This window comes from Chamaea fasciata, unplaced genomic scaffold (genome assembly GCF_029207755.1).
Source record: "Chamaea fasciata isolate MVZ Bird 193981 ecotype frontalis unplaced genomic scaffold, bChaFas1.0.hap1 SCAF_3, whole genome shotgun sequence".
Classification (NCBI taxonomy): Eukaryota; Metazoa; Chordata; class Aves; order Passeriformes; family Sylviidae; genus Chamaea; species Chamaea fasciata.
The window spans coordinates 90,344,165-90,365,818 of NW_027094088.1; the positions used below are offsets into that span (position 1 = coordinate 90,344,165).

Sequence of the window (21,654 nt, forward strand, 5' to 3'; positions counted from 1 at the left end):
CAACATTCCCTAAGAGGAAGGAGTTATGGTTATTACAACCTGGAAATTGCTGTACTTACATACACATAATTAACAGTACAAATTCAATGCTCTTCTGACCATTTAATCCTTTATCATTCAAGAAAGAAACACGAGAAGAGCCTTGTTAGCTTGCCCAATGTACCCGAAAGGATATATAGGGTGTAGTAGAATATTAAAAGCGGTTGTGGGGAAAAGATAGCTTCAGAAAACATCAAGAAGAGTGTGTGCAAGATAATAAATGCCTGACATATTTAACATGCTGAAAATACTCTTTCAGACTGGAATCCCCTCTGCTATCAATCAAAAACAGTGGTTCTTAATATAGCCTAACACTTTCCACAGGAGCAGGAATGTCAATGGCTGTTTCTTGGGACTGTGCCCAGATTTCAGTTTACATTTTCCCTGCCTTTTCACTTGTGTATATCTTGAAATTCACATCTAAAGTTTTGTTGTGCTTGCTGATACCTCTGTTCCACATCAAATATAACTCTGAGCAATGAATTAAAAGAATTGACAGACAAAAAATAGCATTGTAATAATATGAAAAGCCAAAGTTTCTGCAAACTTAAAGGGACGTTTCCTGTACAGACAGTTAAGGAAATGTAAGTATTCACCAAATCTACATGTGAGCTTGTTCAAGGCTCCATTATGGCCTAAGGAAAGAGAATAGACCCTTCTTAGAGTGCAGATAGGCATCTAAACAACATCAGAGGATAATGCCCAAGAAGTCCCTACTTACTTCTGCTGACTGCAACAGGAGCCTGCACAACCTCTTCAGATGTAAAAGTAGCTGTCTAAATTCAGGAGAGATTAATCACAGCCTATTGATTAGCCCTGTTAGCTAAAATAAGAATTTCTAAATTTCTGATTTTAGGGAATGAAAATCAGGTAGTTGAAGCGAGGTCAGACTCTGAATTAGTAGAAGAAAAATGACTGTAACCTAGGGCCTACCCACTCTCTCCTCTTCAATTATTTCTGAAGACTAGCAAGTAAAATATCAAAATCTTCTGTAGGTCTTAAACACCTAGAGCCTGCCTTCCACATCCAAAGTTCATAGCATAGGTCCTGAATAAACTTAAAATGATACTCTGATACTTTCTTTACAATTTCTGTACTGAAATATCATGGTGGCACATGAAATTTTTGTGGGAATGAATGCTGGAATGCCAGAACAATCAAGAAATAGGTCTGAAGGTCTTTTTTTTGTTTTTTTTTGAAGAAAGCATAGTGCTAAAATGCCAGAAAGCACAACTAGGAACTAAATGGCATTTGCTGTTAGTTACAGAAACTGTGTAAACAGGGTAAGTCAAATGATAGAGGTTCTTGAAGCTTACTTATTGGCTCAGTCAAGGGTTAAGTCTTTGAATAATTTTTTCTGTCATATTTTCCTATTGGAAAATGATTAAAATCAGAATATAATTTCCAATTGCCTAGTGGAATCAAACTCTATGGATTTGGCATCAGGATCAGGAAAGACTTGACGTCAGAAGGGCAACATCAATCGCAAGGCAGCATGTTTGTGCCAATGTTCGGTTTGGCAGCGACAGATTCCTCAGCCCTCAGGGAGATCAAATTTTTGGAATGGATTAAGATGGCAAGCTCTCAATTAAAGGCACACCACCAAGGCCCTTGCAAGCTGAGGCTCACTATCTCCCAGGTTCAGAGACCAGCTCTTCTCTTCCCTTGGCCCCGCAATCATCTCTTATTCCCCAACCCACTGAACACCGTGTGCTTGTGAGGATAACATTTATCTGCCACTTTGCTTTAGTTAAAGGAGCAAAGTGGGGTTTTTACCTTGCTTTGCTGTTTAGTGTGCTCTCTTTTCCTCCCTTTTGCTAGCTGCCAGACACAAGATAACATTAATCAAAATGTTCTGGGTGACCTTTGAAGAGACAACTCTGCTGGGAGCCCTCTTTACAATCTAAATGAAACACTTACATCATCCAAGGAATGGGATCTCTTGAGGTTACAGACAATTTCACAAAAAAAAAAAAAAATGTGGGCACACCATGATGTCAAGCGTTAAGAAAAAAAAACCCCTGCTTTAAGAGTGTTCGTTGTATAAAATCTCCTTGCCATTTCCTTCTGTACTGCAAAAGCACCCTAGCTAGTGCCCAAAGGGTCCAGCTACTACTTGCCCTTAAGAGTATCTGAGGAAGGACAGCAAATAAAATGCATTTTACCAGCCTATTATATGGTGAATGATTTCATAAAGCAGCTTTTTCCCAGGATAATGTATATTTCTTCTCCTTAGTGAATGACCTCTCCAAAAGCAATATTCGTCTTCCCAAATGCAGAAGTGTCCAGAACAGAAATCTGCATCTAAGTCACATTCTCTTTACGTGCAATAAAGAGGAATTGGCACTTCTGAGATGTCCATCCTACTCAAAGGTAAATGTTTAATACGGGTCAGATTAATCATAGTCTCATTTTTTTAACTGATATAAAAATAATCAGATTAGTTTCTTCCTCAGATGTACATTATAGACATCTCAAAGAGGGGATATAATTCCTGTCTAAGCACCATTAGTTGGAGCATTCATGCACAAGATTCCCTGCAAATATGAGCCAGTGGGTACCTAGAACAAGACTATGACTACTATAATTTGTATAGAAAATCAGATTTGTATAAAGCTAAGTTTTTACTACAATGTCATGGATTTTTGGGACAAGAACAAAATTGCCATGAGGCATCACATGAATTTATCACGCAAACAAAAGTGGCAGTTCATAGTACACATTATTATGAAACTTGATGCGTCAGGAGGTTCCAGATGCCAAAAAGAAAAACAGATCAAAACCCAAGAAAATATGTCCACAGTGTAGAGATCCACTTATTTACACTAAGCTGAGGGGGAATAGGAAGATAGAGGAATACTTATCCTTTTCACTATGCCCTTTATTTCCATAAACATGAACCTCAAGTAACAGTCAAGGACAGCACACTGAGCTAGGTGGACTGGACCTCCAATTCAGTCATCCATTCTTGTATTCTGACCTCATATTGCCAACAATGTTCCTACAGCAGTGAGCCAAGCAAGGAATATTATAGTCCTCCCTCACTCATCCCATTTTTTTCCAGGATTTACAAATGCAGGTTAAGCCTCAGTTTTACACCAGGAATCACCCAAAGCACAAACAAAAAATGCAAGCCATCACCTTACCTGCTTTCACAATATTACTTCAAAACATTTGTGCTTGGTCCAATCCTCCATTCCTGACACATTATTTCAGTAGAGATATTTACTGGTGAGGAGAGTTAGTGTTGGAGCCAAACACCTACTTGATATTATCCATTCTGTCATCAACGTGACTCACCAGCAGTGGTCTCATCTTCCATCTTTTCGAGCAAAGTTGAAAAACTGCTAAGAATAGCAGCAGAATTTAACTGCAGAGTGTTTTTCTGGGCAACTCAAATCTTAGCCTGTGAATAATGCTGCTAATTGGATTTTTGCCTTCATCTTTTCAGTGGAGAACATGAACAGTAAGAGATAAGGTTGCTTTTTGTAATATTTCTTTTTACTACATTGCCCCTTGTCCCTTTTTTAATGGCAGTGAAACACCAAACTATGGCTCAAAACCCTCTTCTTAAACTCAACTATTTTCTGAAGAATCAGGCACATGGGGTTTTCCCCATAATATTTTGGAGCTCAGAAGTGAGCTATGATTCAACAGAAAATAAGCTCTGACCTGTTTGTGATAAAAAATATTTTACATATGACATTTTTTTCCTTTTGTCCAAACATCCCATTTTCCTTTTACTTTTAAATTAGCCATCAGGCTAACTACTGTATTTCAGCAGTCATTGCTGCTATGCATTACCAAATATGAACTCTTGTGCCAAGCTGAGGGAGACACATGTCTCTTGTATTAAATACATCTCTTACATGACTGAAAGAATTATGTTAGGGAAGAAAAACTGTCATATTATGCTAAGTCAATTTCTTTTGAGCACTTTTAAATCCACTGTACAAAAAAAAAAAAGTGAAAAATCCAAACAATCACAGGAATCATAAATATTTTTTGCACTACTTAACTACCATTCCCTACATCCCATTCTACTCCAGAGAAAAATGGACTACTGTTTTACACAATCAGTGTAAATTAGTTATTTCAAAACTGGGTAGAAATAGACATAGACACACACACACCCCCCCACACACACACCCTAACAGGAATATTAAAATGCTGTTAAAAACAGGAAATGGTTAAAAGTGTTTTCAAGAAAATCCTTTTAAAAAAAAAGCTTTGTGTGTGTCTGAGGGGTTTCCCCCAAATTTTACCTATGTTCATTGCAGCCAAGCCTGTATAGAGAGCCCATAATAGCAAGCAGGAATAGGGTCTATATCAGTATGAAAGCCAGCTGTCTGGATAAATCTGCACTCTGTGGTGGTAAGTTTTAAAAAAAATATTTGTAGTGTTTGGGGCCTTATTGCTGGTTTTGGTTGGTTTTTTTTTTCCAATCAAAACAAATGGTATATCATCAAAACTGGCTGGACTTGTAGAAAAAGAGCAACATGAAGCTGAGCACTAGCAATTAACAGTGCAAGTGCTTTTCCTAAAGGAAAATACAATCAGTGCTTAGATTCATCTCAGCATTAGCAACCAGACACACAGTGCTTACAACAATCATTTTCATGGAGTTATCAAATTTTTCAACTGCAAACTCCAGTCTCTGTGGATATTAAATCACAGAACCAATCCAAACAGAATCAGTGGAGGAGTGCTGCTAATGAAGTGTGTGCACAGATCCACACAAAGTCATAGCCCTACGTAATTATAAGAGAGGAACAGGTGCCAAACAGATGCCCAAAAAATAAATAATAAGTCAGAAATTAATAGCAGTCAGTCTGTTGTTCCTGTAAGTGACAGAAAACAACCAAAATGAAAAGAAAGGAACCAAAATACAACCTTGTAAGAGCCCACAAACAAGGGCAACCGCACAATCTAATTTATGTTATCTGATATTACTTCAAGCTTCCTAATGCTGAAAAAATGCAAGGTTATCCCTAGACTCAGATAAAGAACCAACCATGGGACTGCAGAGTACTGCAAAGCTGTAAAAGGACAATTCTTGTTTTAATGCCCAAAGCTCCTGCCAGGCTGGAGCACAGCAACTGCTTCACATGCCTGGAGTGCAGTGAGCAGGAGTGCCACAAATCCTGTAAACACTTCAGAAAATACAGGAGAACAAGAGGTCAACCAAAAATGTGACACATTGCCTAGTGCTGTCAAGTGAGAAAGCAACCACTTCACTGAAAGAGTAGCAGCAAAGGAGGACTGTCTGCAATGCTGGAGAGATATTAACCATTGAAATAATAATAGCAAAATAAATCACGCAAAGAGCTGAAGCATTCTCACTTGAAGATACGATGCAAAGTATCACTCCCAGCTTTCTGAGTAGAAATATATCTTCTAGTTATACAGCAGTCCCAGGAATAAAAGTCTTCTTTATACCTATCTACATCTATTTCTATAGATCAGCACAAAAACAATTGGTTAAGACTGAATTACAAGTGCAGTCAAGTGCTTTTATACAAAGCGCCGAAGGGAAAGGAGGGAAATCTTGTTTATGGTTCAGCTAGGCTCGGATATGGAAATCAATGGCAAAACGTGTTTGTACAGCGGGAAAAGAGTTTTCCCTAATATCAGCATCAACCCCCGTAGAAAGCTGTGCTGGGGAAGCCAGCAAGAAAAATGCAACAGCAACAAGGTTTTAGTCTCCTTACTGAAATCCCTTATCCTGTAATACGCGAAAAAACACAACTAAACTTTTTCATGGAAGAGGCTAATAAGTGTCTAATGGGGAAATAACAGACGCTGGGAGAATCAACTTCACCAATGCGAAGGGTTGCTATAAATACATTAGCAGAGGGAGTTTCTGCTATTGAGCCATACTTAAAAGCTATTTACAGGTGTTCTCCCAAGTAATCTGTGAACACAATTATTTACAAAAGTGTGAGGAAACTTAATAGTAGGTTAAAAATGATAGAATTATTACATTGACAAATAAAATACAGTTACTCACACATCAATTATTAGAAGATAAGTTTACTGAAAATTCAGCTACTCACATCCCCTATTTTTCATTCTCCATCTCTATTCCCATGTCTCTTGAACTTTTTTATTTCACACATATCTATTTAATTCTCGCTCCCACCAACGTGTAGTCCTTTTTTACTTCATTTTTCAAAAATAATTACCTTTTTTCCCTTTTCTTTCATTTCTCCCATTTTAGACTCCTATTACTTTTTTTCCACCTTCCTTTAATAATTTTTAGGACTCCCTGCCTCTCCTGTCTTGTTATAAGCTTTCTTCTCAAGTCTTGCCTAATGTGTGTATTACAATCATATCTATGGTGTGCAGTACTAAAAAAGTTTGTGGTGCACGCCACATTTTGCCACAGCACCAGTGAGTACAAACAGCCCCCCAGATTCACCCCACTTTTTACTTCACCAGTACTTTTCCCTGCAGCACTGATTTTACTGACATATGCAGTAAAGAGTAAGCTGATTTTGCTAAGTTCCGTTGCTTCAGGAAACAATGAAGTGCTGAAGCTCCCCACCAAAACCCATTTAGTAACTCAAAATAGCACTTATGCTTCAAAAGTTCTCCCAGGCTCAACTTTTCAACCCCTACTCCTCGTCTATCCTCATCCCTCTTCCACATCTGTAAACTCACATGTGCTTAAATATGGGGATAAAACGTCCTTAGTAACCCATGCTGCCACTGTTGCTTATCCAAAGCTGTTACTGCCTTAGCTCAGCTCAACATCCACCTGGATGTTCATCTCCCACCCAAAGCCAGACTGGGATTTATAACTCTGATATCACAGACCACATCTCCTGGCAGGCAGCAATGCTCAGGAAAAGCCACATTACGAAACCAGGCACCAGGGGCATTTCTGACAGTGGTGTGTTGCTGTTCAGCTGGAAAAGGACAGTCAGGGATGACACACCACAATAACGGGCCAAAAATGTGAAATTAAGAGGTGATAACATAATAAAACAAAGTTGAAAAGTAACTGGCAAGTGCAAGTAAACTTCACTGAGATATAATTCATTGTTCTGTGTCTATTTTAAAAGTTAAAAAGTGACTTTCAATTTCTTTGTGGGTTAATAGTCCCAAACACCTTGAGTATTTGCCATTCCACATAATACCCAGCCAGCGGAATTCTAAATAACTGATTTCAGCACACAGCTAATAGACACAAATGTACTTTCCGATGATTTTTCTGTCAGATACGTTCATTCCTCAGAAATGAATGCAACAGCACAGAAAACACTTTAAACTTATTATACGATTATGGTTTTGAAACTTCATTAAAACTGCTTTAAAACATGCCTCATTTTCCAGCATAAAACCATTGTAAATTATGGAAATAATTTTCTGTTTATGAACCCTACATATTTTAAATTACACACATTTAATTGGAGAATTATTCACTGAATTCAAGAATTGAACAGTTTGGGATGTTTATTCATGCATCAGATGGGAAAAAAAAAGTTGGTCAGTCTTCTGAAGATTGCTTCAAGGTCATTTGAGTTCATGCTTTTTCCACATATTCAACAGCAGCTTAAAACAAACATCTGAACTTGAAAGACATTTTCAAAGAATTCATATGAAGAATTTAGAATACAATAGCATGTGCAGTGTGTTCTCCAGATAAGTAGTCATTGGTTACTCCTAACCTTGAGCTAAAAGGCCCTATGTAGATGATTAGTGGGTGAAATTGCAACATACATCATAGAAAATTACAATATTAGTAATACTAATGATGATGCAAATGTTATTTATACTTATGCAATGATTTCGATTCTCCACTGGTTTCCAAAACAATAATTTGGAATTTAAATATTATCTGATTCCTTTTATGTTCACTAAGCTGGAGGACTAAAATCCCTCTCACAATTTCCTCCACTTCTCAGATAATAAAAAGAGTATTTGGTTAGGATACTTCCCAGAATGGCCCAATTCTCTCAGAACCAGGCACACTCACACTCTGAACAAGTTCTGGTCTCTTCTTTTGAGAGCAAAAGGTGGTGCACTGAACTCAGAAGCATCCAATAATGCTAAAAATACTTCTGCATTCTGCTTCAAAAGTGAAAGTTTGTTTTAGAAAATCCCTTCACACTTATGCTGCAAATTCTGTCTGATACCTGCATGTCCCACACCTGCAAATACAAAAATACTGTTCTTCATTGTTTGGCATCTGTTCTACTGTAGGGCAGTGTTTCAGACATGCCACACAGATCACCACTTTACATATAATATAGTCTATTTGCAGGAAGACATATACATGTAAGTAACAACAGATTTACTGGAAAATCATCATCTGCTCACTCAGGCATTGACTGAAAGTGGCTATCTGCTTTTGAAGGGACCTAAATATATTTTATGTCATTCATATGACATAGAAATCATTAATATGCAATGAAAATTTGATAAATTATTGGACTACACATGTAAGCTGCTGGATATTCATTTAAATTGTGCCCTCTCACAGACATCAAAAATAGTAGCTACAATATAAGACAATCTCTGTACTTATAAAGGGAGACAAGCAACTATCAAACCAAACCACTACCACCCTGAGATAGCTCAGTGAGATAACTACTGTAACTATTTATGTTTTATGCAAAAGCCATTATTTCAAATACAATTCTATTAATGAAACAAATTGTTCTTGTTTAAGGAGTCTGAAAGAAGGCAACTATCTCTTGAATTAATGAAGGAACGTCTAAAGCTGTAAGGTTTTGTATGAAAAATAGTAATAAAAACAGAACAAAAGAACATTAATTAGAACATTATAGGATACAATTTCATACACAGAAATGTTTTACAAGAAATCTACAATACACAATAAATATAACAATATATAAGCAAATCTGTTCTTAATAGAGTTTCCTATCAAGAAACCCCAACATAGAAACAGCAAGGAGATTTCTTCAAAATACTGGGGGTCAACATTTCAAATAAGATTTGAATTTTGAGGAATATGTAATTTGAGTACATTCTGAAAATCTACATCATGTGTCAAAGCACATCCTAATTCTGCAATGCCCAACCTCACATTTCTCCCAAGCCTTACACTGCCCAGAGCATCATGAAAATGATTTCCATACTTTTATATGACACTCATATCTGCAGTACTTGAGCACTTCACAGAGGCAGTGCTCCTAGAAGTCAAGTGGTCTGATCATTCACACTTCTTAAAAATTACTAATATCTACAAATTTAGTTGCTTTTAAGAAACTGATTTAACTTGTCCCTAGTAATTTGGAAAGTGTTACTCACACACTTGCTGCCAGGGGGTACTTTCTGAGAGCACTTTGCAGTATGCAGAACCATTTTCTAGACACATCCCTTTGATTGCCATTATGTGGAAGGGTGAAAATGCCAGCTTTCCCTTTCTTTCGACATCTCAACCATTTGACTTAGATTTTCTGCATATGTCAAGAAGCACATGTTCTGAAAAAATGCAAGAAATATTCAAATGGAAGCAGAAGGATGAAATATTAGGTTTTATTTTACCACATTTTACTTATAATACCACTGGGGGTAACTACTTTTTTTCCCAGATCCCATTGTATCCTGGTGTAGTTGGTCATGGTGATTCCTAAGCAAAATCACCACTGGAGAACAAATAGCCTGTAATCCTGTTACTGACACTTCTATCATAACACTCATGAATAAAACAAAGCAAATAAAACAAAGTGAAAATAAATTTTGCTCTGATAATCCTATTTCCCAAACTTTAAAGTGCACTGGAGCCTCTGAAAACCCCAGGCAATCCATCACACAATGCAGCACTGTGTCACCACAAGTCATTGGCAAGGTTGGAGGCTCACACTCCTGCCTTCTAAGCCTTAGAAACTGGGAAGGAACTGAAAGTCATTACAGGAATCATTTATCATTATAATCCTTCAGCACATGCACTTTCTCAGAAAAAGACACTGTAAACAAGAATATATTGTTATTAAGAAAAAAATGAAATGAAAAAAGGAAAATCTTTCTTGCTTGATTTAGCTACTTTTTTCCTGGGAAAAAAACAAACAAACAAAAAAAAAAAAAACCCAAACAAAAACAAAACAAAAAAATGAAACAAAACAAAACAAAAAAACCCACCATAACAACCAAAAAAAACCCACTGACATTTTCTTTGGATTTTTTTTAAATATGTAAGTATCAGTGTCAATTCGCCTAAAAGATTGTAAATAAGATTGCCATAGGGAAAGCTGCTCTATTTTTAACTGAGATCTGTTCATTCCATTAGTGAAAACATGATCTATTAAAGAAAAGCAGAGAGAAAGACAAATCTTGTGCTGGAATTTTAAATACAAATTCTTTGCATTTTGCTTTTGTTGTCTCAGACTGAAAGAACTGAGTTTTGGCTCAGGAGCTTTGCTAAGAATTACTCTTTGTCTGATTATCACTTAGCTCAGTTGATATTTCGGAGTTGATCTGGATATATTTCAAAGTGCATTTACTTAAGAAGAATATTAAACCATTTAATTCTTGCTTGAGGCTGAAAAATCTAATGATCTTTTTCGAACATTCATTTTATATAAAATCATCACCAACAGCTGTATTTTTAAGAAGCAGTAACATAGTGATAAATGTACTGTCAGTAACATTTTATGAGATGCATGGAGTTTCTATGAAAACCATTTTAAACCTATTCAACAGGGGAAAAATGTTTGATGCTCTTCACTGAATCTTCAGTTTTAAATACTGAAGGCAAATCCTGTTGTTCATTTCAAATCATTTAAAAAACATAACATTTATTAAACACTGTAATTTTCCCATGTTTGGTTTCCAAATGTTCTTCAAGATCAAGAAACATGATTCAGTGAAGAGAGTATGGCAATAATTCACTTTCTGTCTCATAGAGAAAAATATGAAATTGCTTTGGGGATTTCTGTCAGTTCTGGGGTATGAATGCATTCATCTGTGTACAATTCAAGATATGAAAATCTTCAACCAGTTACTTTCAACTTTTAAGAATCCTGAACAAATTAAAAGTAGTTGAGAAAAATGAATTTTTCACCTACATTCAGAAAATCTGCTTTTGTTCCTTTTCCTCAAGAATGGATCTTTTTTACCAGGAAGCAAAATTTCCATCAGAAATTATTTTGCAATATGTACTACAGGTCACCATCAGTTCTTTCAAAAAAGGTAACAGTTAACTCTCAAAAATGAAGTATTAAATGCAGAAAGGTTTCCTTGATGACCTTCATGTTCAATTAAGAGCTGAAGCTTTGCTCCCTTCATACACAGAACTTTAGGGTTAGAGTAGTGCTTCCCTCTAAAGGAGAAGCAACAGGAACGAAAAATTTTGGATGCTCCTAGAAACTAAGGACCACCAGGCATTTCTCCATTCTCCATCCTCTTAGGAAGTGGCAGGTACTCACCAGTGCCTCATCATTTGTCTGTGGCACAAACTCATTCCACACACAGTTTGTGTTTCTTCAGCCTGTCTTTGCTAACCTCAGTGCAGCATAATATGCCTAAAAAGTGAAATATAAGCTACCCTACTCCCGCTTCTCCTCATCCAGTGGAATCTTCTTCTCAAGGAGAGATGAAAATAAGCAACCATTACTTGAGGAAGGCTTGATGCCTCACTTAATGTGACTGGAGAAGCAGGTCATACTGAGGTAGGGCAGCACTTTTCTGGGATAAACATCATTGTTCTGGTTTCTGGAGATAAGCGAACACAACACAGCACAAGTGCAGGAATTAGGGCTAGAAGCAGGAATGGGCTGCCAACAAAAGGCCAACCCAGTAGATGGGGGATCAAGACTACCAAAGACCCCCAATGCTCTCCAACCTGTTTCCAGAAGGATTAGAAGAATGGGCTGCATATGACAACTAATTTGTTATGAGACAATTAGCTCCAGAACAGGCAAAAATTATCAATTAAAACATACTCCCACAAAACCCAGGCACACGTGATCTAGGACCCTGGACACCCCATCAGCAGGACTGATGCTGGAGCCAGGATTGGTGATATTTTTCTCTCTCCTTTTTTCTCCCTCTCTTTAATCTCTCCTTCCTCTTTCACCCTACTCCTTACTCAAAATCCACTGCAGTGTGTTTACGCCACAAGGGACTAACACTCTACTTGCCATGCCACGTGTATAATTTACTAACAAAACCTTGCAAGTTTTTGTAGACCTTCTAACTTTTGTCATTCCTTTTTGACCACAGGCATCCTGTGAATCTTGGGTGCTCCCTTCCCCTTAAGGGTGGGACACCACATGCACGTTGCTCTCCAAGTCCAGCTTCATTAACATCCACCTTCTTTATCCCTTTCATTAACCACTTCTCTCTTTTTATTCTGTGCATTGTCAAGTAGTTTGTCTTGGTTTCAGGTGGGATACAGTTCTTCTTAGTAACACACTGATGTTTCAGTTTTTCCTAATTAGTGTTTATTCCAAATCAAGGACTTTTCAGTTTCCCTTGCTTTGCCAGGGAGTAGATGCACAAGAACCTGGGAGTGAGCATGGTCAGGAGAACTGACCTGAACCAGCCAAAGCTATGAGCCATATCATGGAACAGCACGCTCACTATATGAACTGGGAGGAAGGAGTTGGTCAGGAGGAGCTGATCGCTGTTCAGGTACAGTCTGTGCATTGGTCAGCAGGTGATGAGCAATTGTATTGTGCATCACACGTCTTTGTTAGCTTTTATTCCTCTGTCTTTCTCTGTTTCATTATTGTCATTATAATTACTATTCTTGTTTCATTTTGTTTCAATTATTAAACTCTTCTTATCTCAACCCACAAGTTTTAATTTATTTTTTTTATTCTCCTCCACAGTGTGGGGTGGGGAAGGGGAAGAAGGGTGCAACTGTGTGGTACTTAATTGCTGTCCAGGGTTAAACCACAAAAATCTGTGTTTCCAGGAATTTATACAAAAGCAAAAGATTTAATGCTGCAACTCTATTATTGAGTGCTTTCAGAATTCAAAGAACAGTGAATTGAAAACATTAGGCTTAAAATGGGGATGCCTTAATGATAAGCACTGTCTCGTGTATCCATACTAAATGTGTAAAAGATTTGCAGATGGGAAAAGCTATTAGCATGTTTCATGACAAATGCTGTAGTGTAGCTTCAAAATTAAATTGAGAAATGTTTGGAAGGGACCTCCAAAAATCATCCACTCCACCTTATGGATTCATGTTCAGACTATTGCCAAAGCAAGGCCATGATTTCATATGGTAAAGTCCTGAAAAATTCCCAGAGTGGATAGTACACAAATTCTCTGGTTGTTCCAGTGCTGCCCTATACTTCTAATGAAGGAATTTTTCTAGAATTCATTCTGAATTTCAGTGTGAGCAGCAGCAGTGGACAGTGAACATCTTCACAAGTATCATGCATAACTCACACATTCCTGAGGAATATAAATATGTTTTTTTCTAAATAGTAGTCTCCACAGCCAAACTTATTTCTGGAAATGGTCTCTCACTCATTTTAACTCTCAGGTTATACCTGGGTATCACTCAGGGAAGTATCAAACCAAAAGTATACAACAGAAAAATCTTTCCATTTAACTGATTACTAGTGAGTTTCATTCCTGGAACTGTTTCCCAGAACTGCTTTAATTAATTAACAAGGGCTGTCTCTCCATACCAACATTCTTTTTCTTGATGCCTCACCCAAAATTCAATCACTTGAATTGCCCTGCATAACTTTGTGGCAGGATTTGATCCAACTGTTACAGGGGTTCTTATCTTTCCTCATCCCAAAACATTAAAACAGGCAATTGCTACCTGTTCATGAAAAGCATGTTTTACTACAACATCCAAGACCCTACAGGAATCTGCTACACTCCCCTTCTGAAACCCTGTGTGATTATTGTATGGTATTGTTTCACATAACCTCCAACCAAAAACGCACTGATGACACCTCTCCAAGACAGCTCTTTTCCCACTGATACAACAAAGCCTATCTCACGTGTTCCAGCAACGCCTCTGTAAGATTGGTATTTGCCTAAAGAAAAGGCAGCTCCTGCCTCATTGCATTTATGTTCTGTGACAGGATTAGAAAGAAGGGCAGACCAAGATTCAGGGCTTCCCACTTTCTTTTGTCCTGTTTAATGTCACATCAACAGTGCTAAAAATATGCTGCTAAATGCAGGCTGCATGTTTATTCCCTCCTCCTCCTTCTGGGTGATTGCTTGCTAAAGTAATCCATGCCTCCACACAGTTAGGCTGGAATGCAAGTCTAGGTATGCAAGAGGAAATGCTGATCTTCTGGCTGGAGCTCTGCCTTGGTCACTTTCCCATACCTGCACACAAGATGCAATTGCCACCATGTTAGGACCTTATTATGGTAGTAACTACAAAGCCTCAATCCTAATCTACAAAGCTCTGGGTTATTTGAAAGTGGCTCTTCTGAAACAACCCTTTTTGCCAAAGCTGCTGTAATTCGGGACAAAGCAGCACAAAATGCCTTAACTGTGTCAACTCACCTACCTGAACTCAGGTACATGAAAAATCTCCCAGCGGAGGCCAAACACACCCTCCACAGCAAGAACTAAAACCTTCCTCTTAGATAAACAGGAATCATTTAAATATATACACATATAAACCCTTCTCTGATTCTATACTTTTGTGTTTATTTAATTTCCTATGTCATGAGATGAGCATAATACTCAAACTTCAGCACTGAATTATCAAATTGAGGAAAGGATTCAGGCAGGCAATGTATTTTTAAGACTTTATTTTATGGGTAGGTGTGTTCTTACAGGAGACAGAAGTAGAAAAGTCAAGGTGCAAAATAAACAAAAACTCATTTACCTCTCACCTTTACTCTCTCACTTGAATGTGAATTGGCAGTCTAGCAGACCACAGCCTGTTCTTTGCTAGGGGAGAGAGCAGGCAGAGAGGAGGAGGCCTGTGTACGTGCCATCAGCTTCCTCAGAGCGTGTAACCTGCTGAGGCACCTGCACATCCTGCACTCTGGGCTGCACCACCGTGCTCCTTCCGCTCGGAAAACCTGCCATCCTCACACGCCGTGATCGTCACCTCCTCTCTCCCATAAGAAAGATATGACCTTAGCAGTGCTGTTCTGTGATCCTACACCACCATCCTGGCTGGATGAGTATGAGCGGGCACCCTGAGCTCCACACGGACACCAGATACCTGATACACAAGGAACCCACAGATCTGCCCCTCTCAGAGATTCCAAGTTTCTTCCCTGGAGCAGCAACTGCATCCCCCCCACCTCGACCTTTCCAGGTTCACTCCCTCCACCAGGAGGAGCGGCTCAGGGGCCGGTGTGTCACACAGGCTGGGCTCATCTCAGCGAGCAGATGGAGCGATTCTGTTGTTACTCAGCCACGGAGATTTTGCTGTACCAAAGATGATCCTGTTGTCCAGGCACTTGACTCTCTGTATCTGCACAAAGAAACACTCGTTCTTCCCTCGGTTCCTCTTCCTTCCTTGTGGCAACCCACGGAGGCCTTACCACACCTTTGGGGCCACTGCACCGCCAGGCAGCCAGCAGGACTGCCTGGCCATTCCCAGAGGGAGCGTGTCAGAGCACTGGCTGTGCCGTCCTGCTCCTGGGAAAGAAGTGACAGCCCAAGCCCAGAAGGACCGCTGCCATCTCTGACACCAGCTCTCACAGCACAAGAGTGAGGGTGACCAGGCAGAGGTCATGGAGGCATGGCTGTGCCCAGTGCTTCCTGCCCTGCCACTCCCACCAGCCTCCACCCAGCTCTCTTATCTTCTGCTTTTCAAACAACCCTTCCCATCTCATTCTCGCTTCTCACCTGGTTTACGCGTTGTTAAATCAATAACAAAACCTGCAAGCAGGACCTGCCACCACCTCATTAGTCACCATCCTCCATTCTGTCTGGGCTCCCTTAGGTGGCAAACTTCAGGAAACAGGCTGCCTTCTTCAAGGAATCTCTACGTCCCATACTTCCCATGGAGAAGGCCTGACATTGACAGGACTCTTGATGCCGCTACCAGAGTGTGAAGATTAACCATTGTTTCACTCGGGTGAGCTTGATCCAAATTGCCTTGCTCTGTATAAGCTGTACCCACATACAGTTTGTGAAAAGCAAATGCTAATTCTCTGAATGAAGTCTGCAACCCTGTCATTCAAAACCTAACCTTAGTACCATTTCAACGAGTGCATGGCATCCTTTCTGATTCATATATCCATTTAGGTTGTTTTATCTATAGAACTGCTCTTTATTGCTACTCCATGTAAGAAGAAAGTAAAGAAAAACCCTTAAAATGCAAACTTAAGTACAAAGATTAAATGTTCCCCATTAAACCTACAAATGTAAACATTATTTTAAATGCCATTATTTATGTGCTTTTTTTCATGGGGAGAGAACAGATCAAATAGGAAAGAGACAAGTGTGAAATATAATTAAAATAAATTCAAATAAGGCAATATGCATTAACGGATGAGGACTTCAGAATGCACACAGACTATTTTGAGGTAAGCCTCAAAATCATTTCAGTTGGGAAACTTTGGAATTACTGTGTTCTTCTGAGCTATCAAAGCTAGGAAAAGGAAAAGTATGTCGATCTACTTAGTCCAATCTATTTTATAGTGAGTCATTCTATTTTCCCATCACAAAATGGGCCCTCCATTATCTTCCATTCTCACAGTCAGCTCCACACAAAGACTCTCTTCAGGATTCTGGCTGCCGAGCAGTCTTCCTCCAGGAAGCAAGGACAAGAATTCTTTAACAATAAATTTCACAAATATTATGTGAAAGAGCCTGAAGCGGTAGAGAATTTTATTTATCTCATCCACAGTAAGCAGTGAATGTAGAGGTACAACACCACTTCATAAAACTCCCTTTGAGGTTGTCTTCTGTGTTAGACTCTGAGCATGAACCGTTCTCTATTTGATTGACATGCTACAATAAGTATTTTCAGGATGGCACAGACTTTGTTCTTTTGAAAATAGCTAGAAAATATTTGTAACAAGGCATACAAATCCAAGATTGGTCTTACACACACAAATATATACAGGTCATGGAACTACAACGGTACAGAAATAAGAGATGCAGTGGGATAGCTCACATGGATATAGTGCTGCAAGGGACACAGGCTCTTCAGAAAGGCAGGGAAAAGAAGAAATTGTCTGTGTGAAGCAGCAGCTAAAATGTGGAGAACATTTGTATAGGCTGAACAACAGGGCTTGTTGAGTGCTTGTGGGTCAGGATCAGATGAGAGGTCAGTGAGCGTGACATTGCAGCGGGAATGGGCTACAGACAGCATGGTAGGGGTAAGGAAGTGGAGAGTGCTCCTCACAACAATTTCTTTAAACAACTCAGGGAAGTATCTGGACTGCATGCCCTGTTTGTTTGGGTTTTTTCACATGAGACGTAAGCTTTTGTGACACCTGCAGAGAACAAAATGGCACAGCACAAGCAATGCAGACAATTTCTGCAGGGTGTCAAGGACTGCTTCTTGATGCAGGCACAGGATGGGCCAAGCAGGGTCATACACTGCTGAATCTGTTATTCATAAACAAGGAAGAAGGGCCTGTGGATGTTATACTTAGTGGCAGGCTTGGCTGTAGTGACTGAAATAGTGAGGCCTAAGACCTTGTGGGGAACTGAGGAAGACAAGTACCAAAACACACACCCGGGGCTTTAGGAAAACTGACTTCAGCCTGTGCAGGAGCTGATAAGCAGGATACTGTAGAAGGCAGTTTGGAAAAACAAAGAACCTTGGAAAGCCATCATGTCCTTGAAAACAACACATGCAAGACTGTTCATGATTCAGGAATACAAGCAGACTAATCAGGACACCAGTGTGGCAAAACAGAGAGTTTGCAACTGAGGTGAAGTGCAAAAAGGCAGCACAGGAGGTGGGAGCAGAATATGAAATAATGTATGTATTTTCTCTACAGAAGTTAAATATGTGAACAGACATCAACAACAGCTGTACAGATAGTATCCATACCACAGATTGACACTGCTCCATGCAGTCAGTTGACCTGACCTGCATGTAACAAAGATTAAGGGGCAGAATTGATAAAAATCCAGGAGATACAAAACTAGGGGAAAAATGTGGGGGCAAAGGGAAATCAATCTAGCAAACAGAAAAAAAGGCATTAAGACTAAACAGGCAGAGACAGTTTGAGGTAGGACACAGAGGAGGCTGGGGCTCAGCAGGAAGGGGACAGGGACAGGGCTGGGAGGCCCAGTACAGAGCCAAGGCATTCCTCCACTGTCAACAGAGTGCTGTGAAACCCCCTGAGCCAAAGCGTCTCTATTCCCTCACTGAGCATCCACAGGAATGTGAATGCTAAGGGACACCCTCACTCAGCGTGTTGAGAGGATTTAGTTTTGAAACTACTGAACAGTGTGTGACTTGACATGGGTGTTAGCATGGCTCCCATCAGTGGGGACCCTGTTTGCTCCAGTTTGCTATTCTTAAAATTAGTAAATGATGCACACAGAGAAGGTCATCAGCAGATCATCAGTGTTCCAAATGAAGCACTCTGCATTTTGGAAAAGCCTTACTTAAGGTTGGCTGTTCAATTCTTTGTGCATGAGGATATGGTCTGCAATTAGATAATCATACTGGCTGATTACACTGCTATGAGCTAGAGTAAAATTGCATGAGCTAGAGTAAAATTTCAAAGGTTTCCTTTGAAACCTTCCCTGAAGATCAAGTGGATTTTATAGTTGTTTTTAATTTTAAAAAGCTTTCCTTATGTTGTATATATCAACCACAAACTGAAAATGAGGTCGCTGTCTAAAGAATTAATTCATTAATTAATGAGAAAATGAAAAATTAAAACAATAAACAATATTCCCATTAGAACTTAACGCTGAAGCTTTAGCAATGATCTTTCAGATATTACTCTTTAGATAAATACTGCTTTTTTTTAAAAGAAAAAGTGCTGTAAGACCAGGTCATTACTTTCAGTTTGAGTGCTTTCCTTATTTCCTACCCAATGCACCTTGCCTTGGTGAAGTTGTATTGAAAACTTGTTAACTAACACAAAAGCTTGCCGAAACTAACTTAATTGAGGTTAGTAGAGACCAACATTGCAATTAAACAGGAGTAAAAGTTGGCCCACTATGGAACCAAATCAACGCAACATCACCATTTAAGTGCTAAAAAATTCAGTGCTAATTTGTTTCTTAGCAAGAGTGATGACCACTTTTCTTCACAACTTTGCAAATCCAAGAATAAACTGCCCTTTTCTGTGATATCAAGAAATAAACTTCATTAATGCAAGGCAAATTATAAATTGCATTGCAAGCCTCAGCTAATTAGGAATAAGCTGTGTTTTGACTGTTTTCACTTTCTCTTAATAATTTGTTATGGTCATACCTCTTTTCAGTAGGTTTCAGACTCATTCTAGACACAAACAATTTCCTCTGCCATTTACTGATCTAAAGTTATGGAATATAATGTGCAAAAGATATAGTCCCTTAAGAAAAATACAAGAAAATCACTGATATTATCTATCAGCTTGGGTTATGACAACAAAGTTTAACCAGATTTCAAATTTTGCATTTCACATGCACACAAAATGCATTCACAAATTTCCATAATTTCCACAGAAATGTACTGTCATAATTAACTTAATATACGTTAATGAACTTTTAATCTACAAGGTCAGTGGTTAAAGGAAGCCAGGAAATACTCCTATAAAGTACAATGGATTATTTCTTTTTCCTGCTTATAATTACATTTAAAAAATTTAAAATATCAACATTTCTCAACAGATCTTACCATTTGATTGTCCTCTAAAGCTTCTTTTCGTGAGGCTTTGCTTTCATTTTTTCCTAACTCCATTTCCCAGGGGAATAAAAATCACCTAATATCCTGAGCAGAAGTGATTCAACCTGACTACATATTAGATATCCCTGTACTTTTGGAGTCAGGAGAAAAAAGTATCAGGAGCACTGTGGTGATTTCTAGTCAGCATGTGTTTCCATTTATAGCCATCGAAAATCCACAAATAGAAGCGTGGAGAGAGGGCAGACAGCTGCCTCTGATAACAATAAACATTGGTTTGGTATCACAGCAAATTGTTCAGGATGGATTTTGGTTACCAGCCTCATTCACTCTCTCCTTGTTCCCCTCTATCCCAAAAGCTTATACAGAAAAAGTCCATGAAAATTAATAGCTATGTCTCAGTAGCACTAACCTGAGTTCACACGGATTATTAAGCAAGCAAAATAATGAACATAATTCACTGACACCACACGTGCTATGTTGAGACGAAAGTGTACAGAAAAACACTAAAACAGTGCTTGACAATAACTGTTGGTCTTTCCCTGTTGAGTGTTTGGGACTGAGCTATCCCCATATTCCCTCAAGCAGAGAGTACTCTCCTATCCTAATGTCAGGATAACATCCTGCACTTTTGAAATGCAGGAAGAATTGCTAAACTTCCAGCAGGCACTGTGAAGAAATGACCAGTGAACAACTAACACGGAGCTGACAGCCACACAAGGGTGTTTGTGGAGTTTGTGAGTTGACTGTTGAAGAATACCCTGTCTCTGGTTCACAGCGATAAAGTCAGGAGGCCAATATTAGAAACTGCAGGGCTGGAGGAACCTCTCAGCGGCTCTCCTGAGGATGCCAAGGTTTACAACACACCCTTCTGTTGCCACATCAACTGGGCTCATGTTCTCTAAGGTGTGATTCACACAGGGCTGGCTCTGCACGTACCAGCAAGGGAAGGGGAAGCATGAAGACACAGAGTGACACAGAAAATGTTTGTTACTGTTAAATAAGAATGTGCTCTCTGGTAATGTGTGGTTCATTAGACATGCTATAAAACTGGCTGTTTAAGCACCTCACTAAATCCCCAGTAAACACACATCCATTCCACCTCTTCCTGTCAACGCATTGGTAAAAGAAGACTCTCATTAAGTAGATAAATAAGCAGATAGGATAAATGAATAAATAAATATCAAACCCTTTTTCATCTATCATTTTTCAACATCCCTAACTAGGCACACTCTTTCTGCACACTCTTTTGATACATGCTATACTCACGTGATCTTTAGAGCCTTGGACAGGAAGAAAAGGTAGCCAGTCATCTCCCAACAGTCTATATACCTTATATATGAAAAGCTGATAAAACCTTAGATTGTTCCTGTCGTGAGACATTCTTCAGACCAAACAAAAAGTTACTTCAGTGACAACTGTTTTTCTTTATTCTTTTTTTACCTGTGTTTTTAGAAGTGCACGACAGCCATCAGAAGAGTAAATATGGCAAGGCAAATGCAAAGAACCAGTCAAAACTGCAAGGGCGGATGTAGCAGAGGAAATAAATATGAGCTTGATGTCATGAAGTAAAAATACACCCCACTGTCTCTCCTGGAAATGCTGGGACAAAAGCAGCAAGAGTAAGTGACATAATACCCAGAGGAAAGCTGCAGTTCTCCACTCTTCAGTAGGAAGGCAAACAGTAATAAGTTCATATCTCCATGATCTTTTTTGTGAGGCTGAAACTTATCCCTGTGGCAAGGGACTTCATTATGGCTTTGCACCACTTAAAAACCTCAAAGGAGGTCTTCAGTAGGCTCCAAACAGTAGCTTGCACTATGCTGCTGCTTACATTACTGACCATTCCTGTGGTGCAGGTGAAGAACCTGAAGCCCCTGCAGTCCCCTTAATCT

General features: G+C 39.1%; 1 protein-coding gene across 2 annotated transcripts in view; it reads right to left on the reverse strand.

Annotated features, from left to right (window-relative positions):
* The window catches only part of MLIP (muscular LMNA interacting protein), a 104,192-nt gene extending 84,299 nt beyond the window's left edge, over positions 1-19,893 (reverse strand). The window contains exon 1 of one of the 2 annotated variants that reach the window (XM_066179770.1): positions 19,754-19,893. In XM_066179770.1, the coding sequence (XP_066035867.1) occupies positions 19,754-19,816 (63 nt within the window). In that variant the 5' untranslated portion in view covers positions 19,817-19,893. The remainder of the gene's footprint in view (positions 1-19,753) is intronic. The other variant, XM_066179769.1, reaches the window with a different exon arrangement.
* Positions 19,894-21,654: the final 1,761 nt, after the last annotated feature.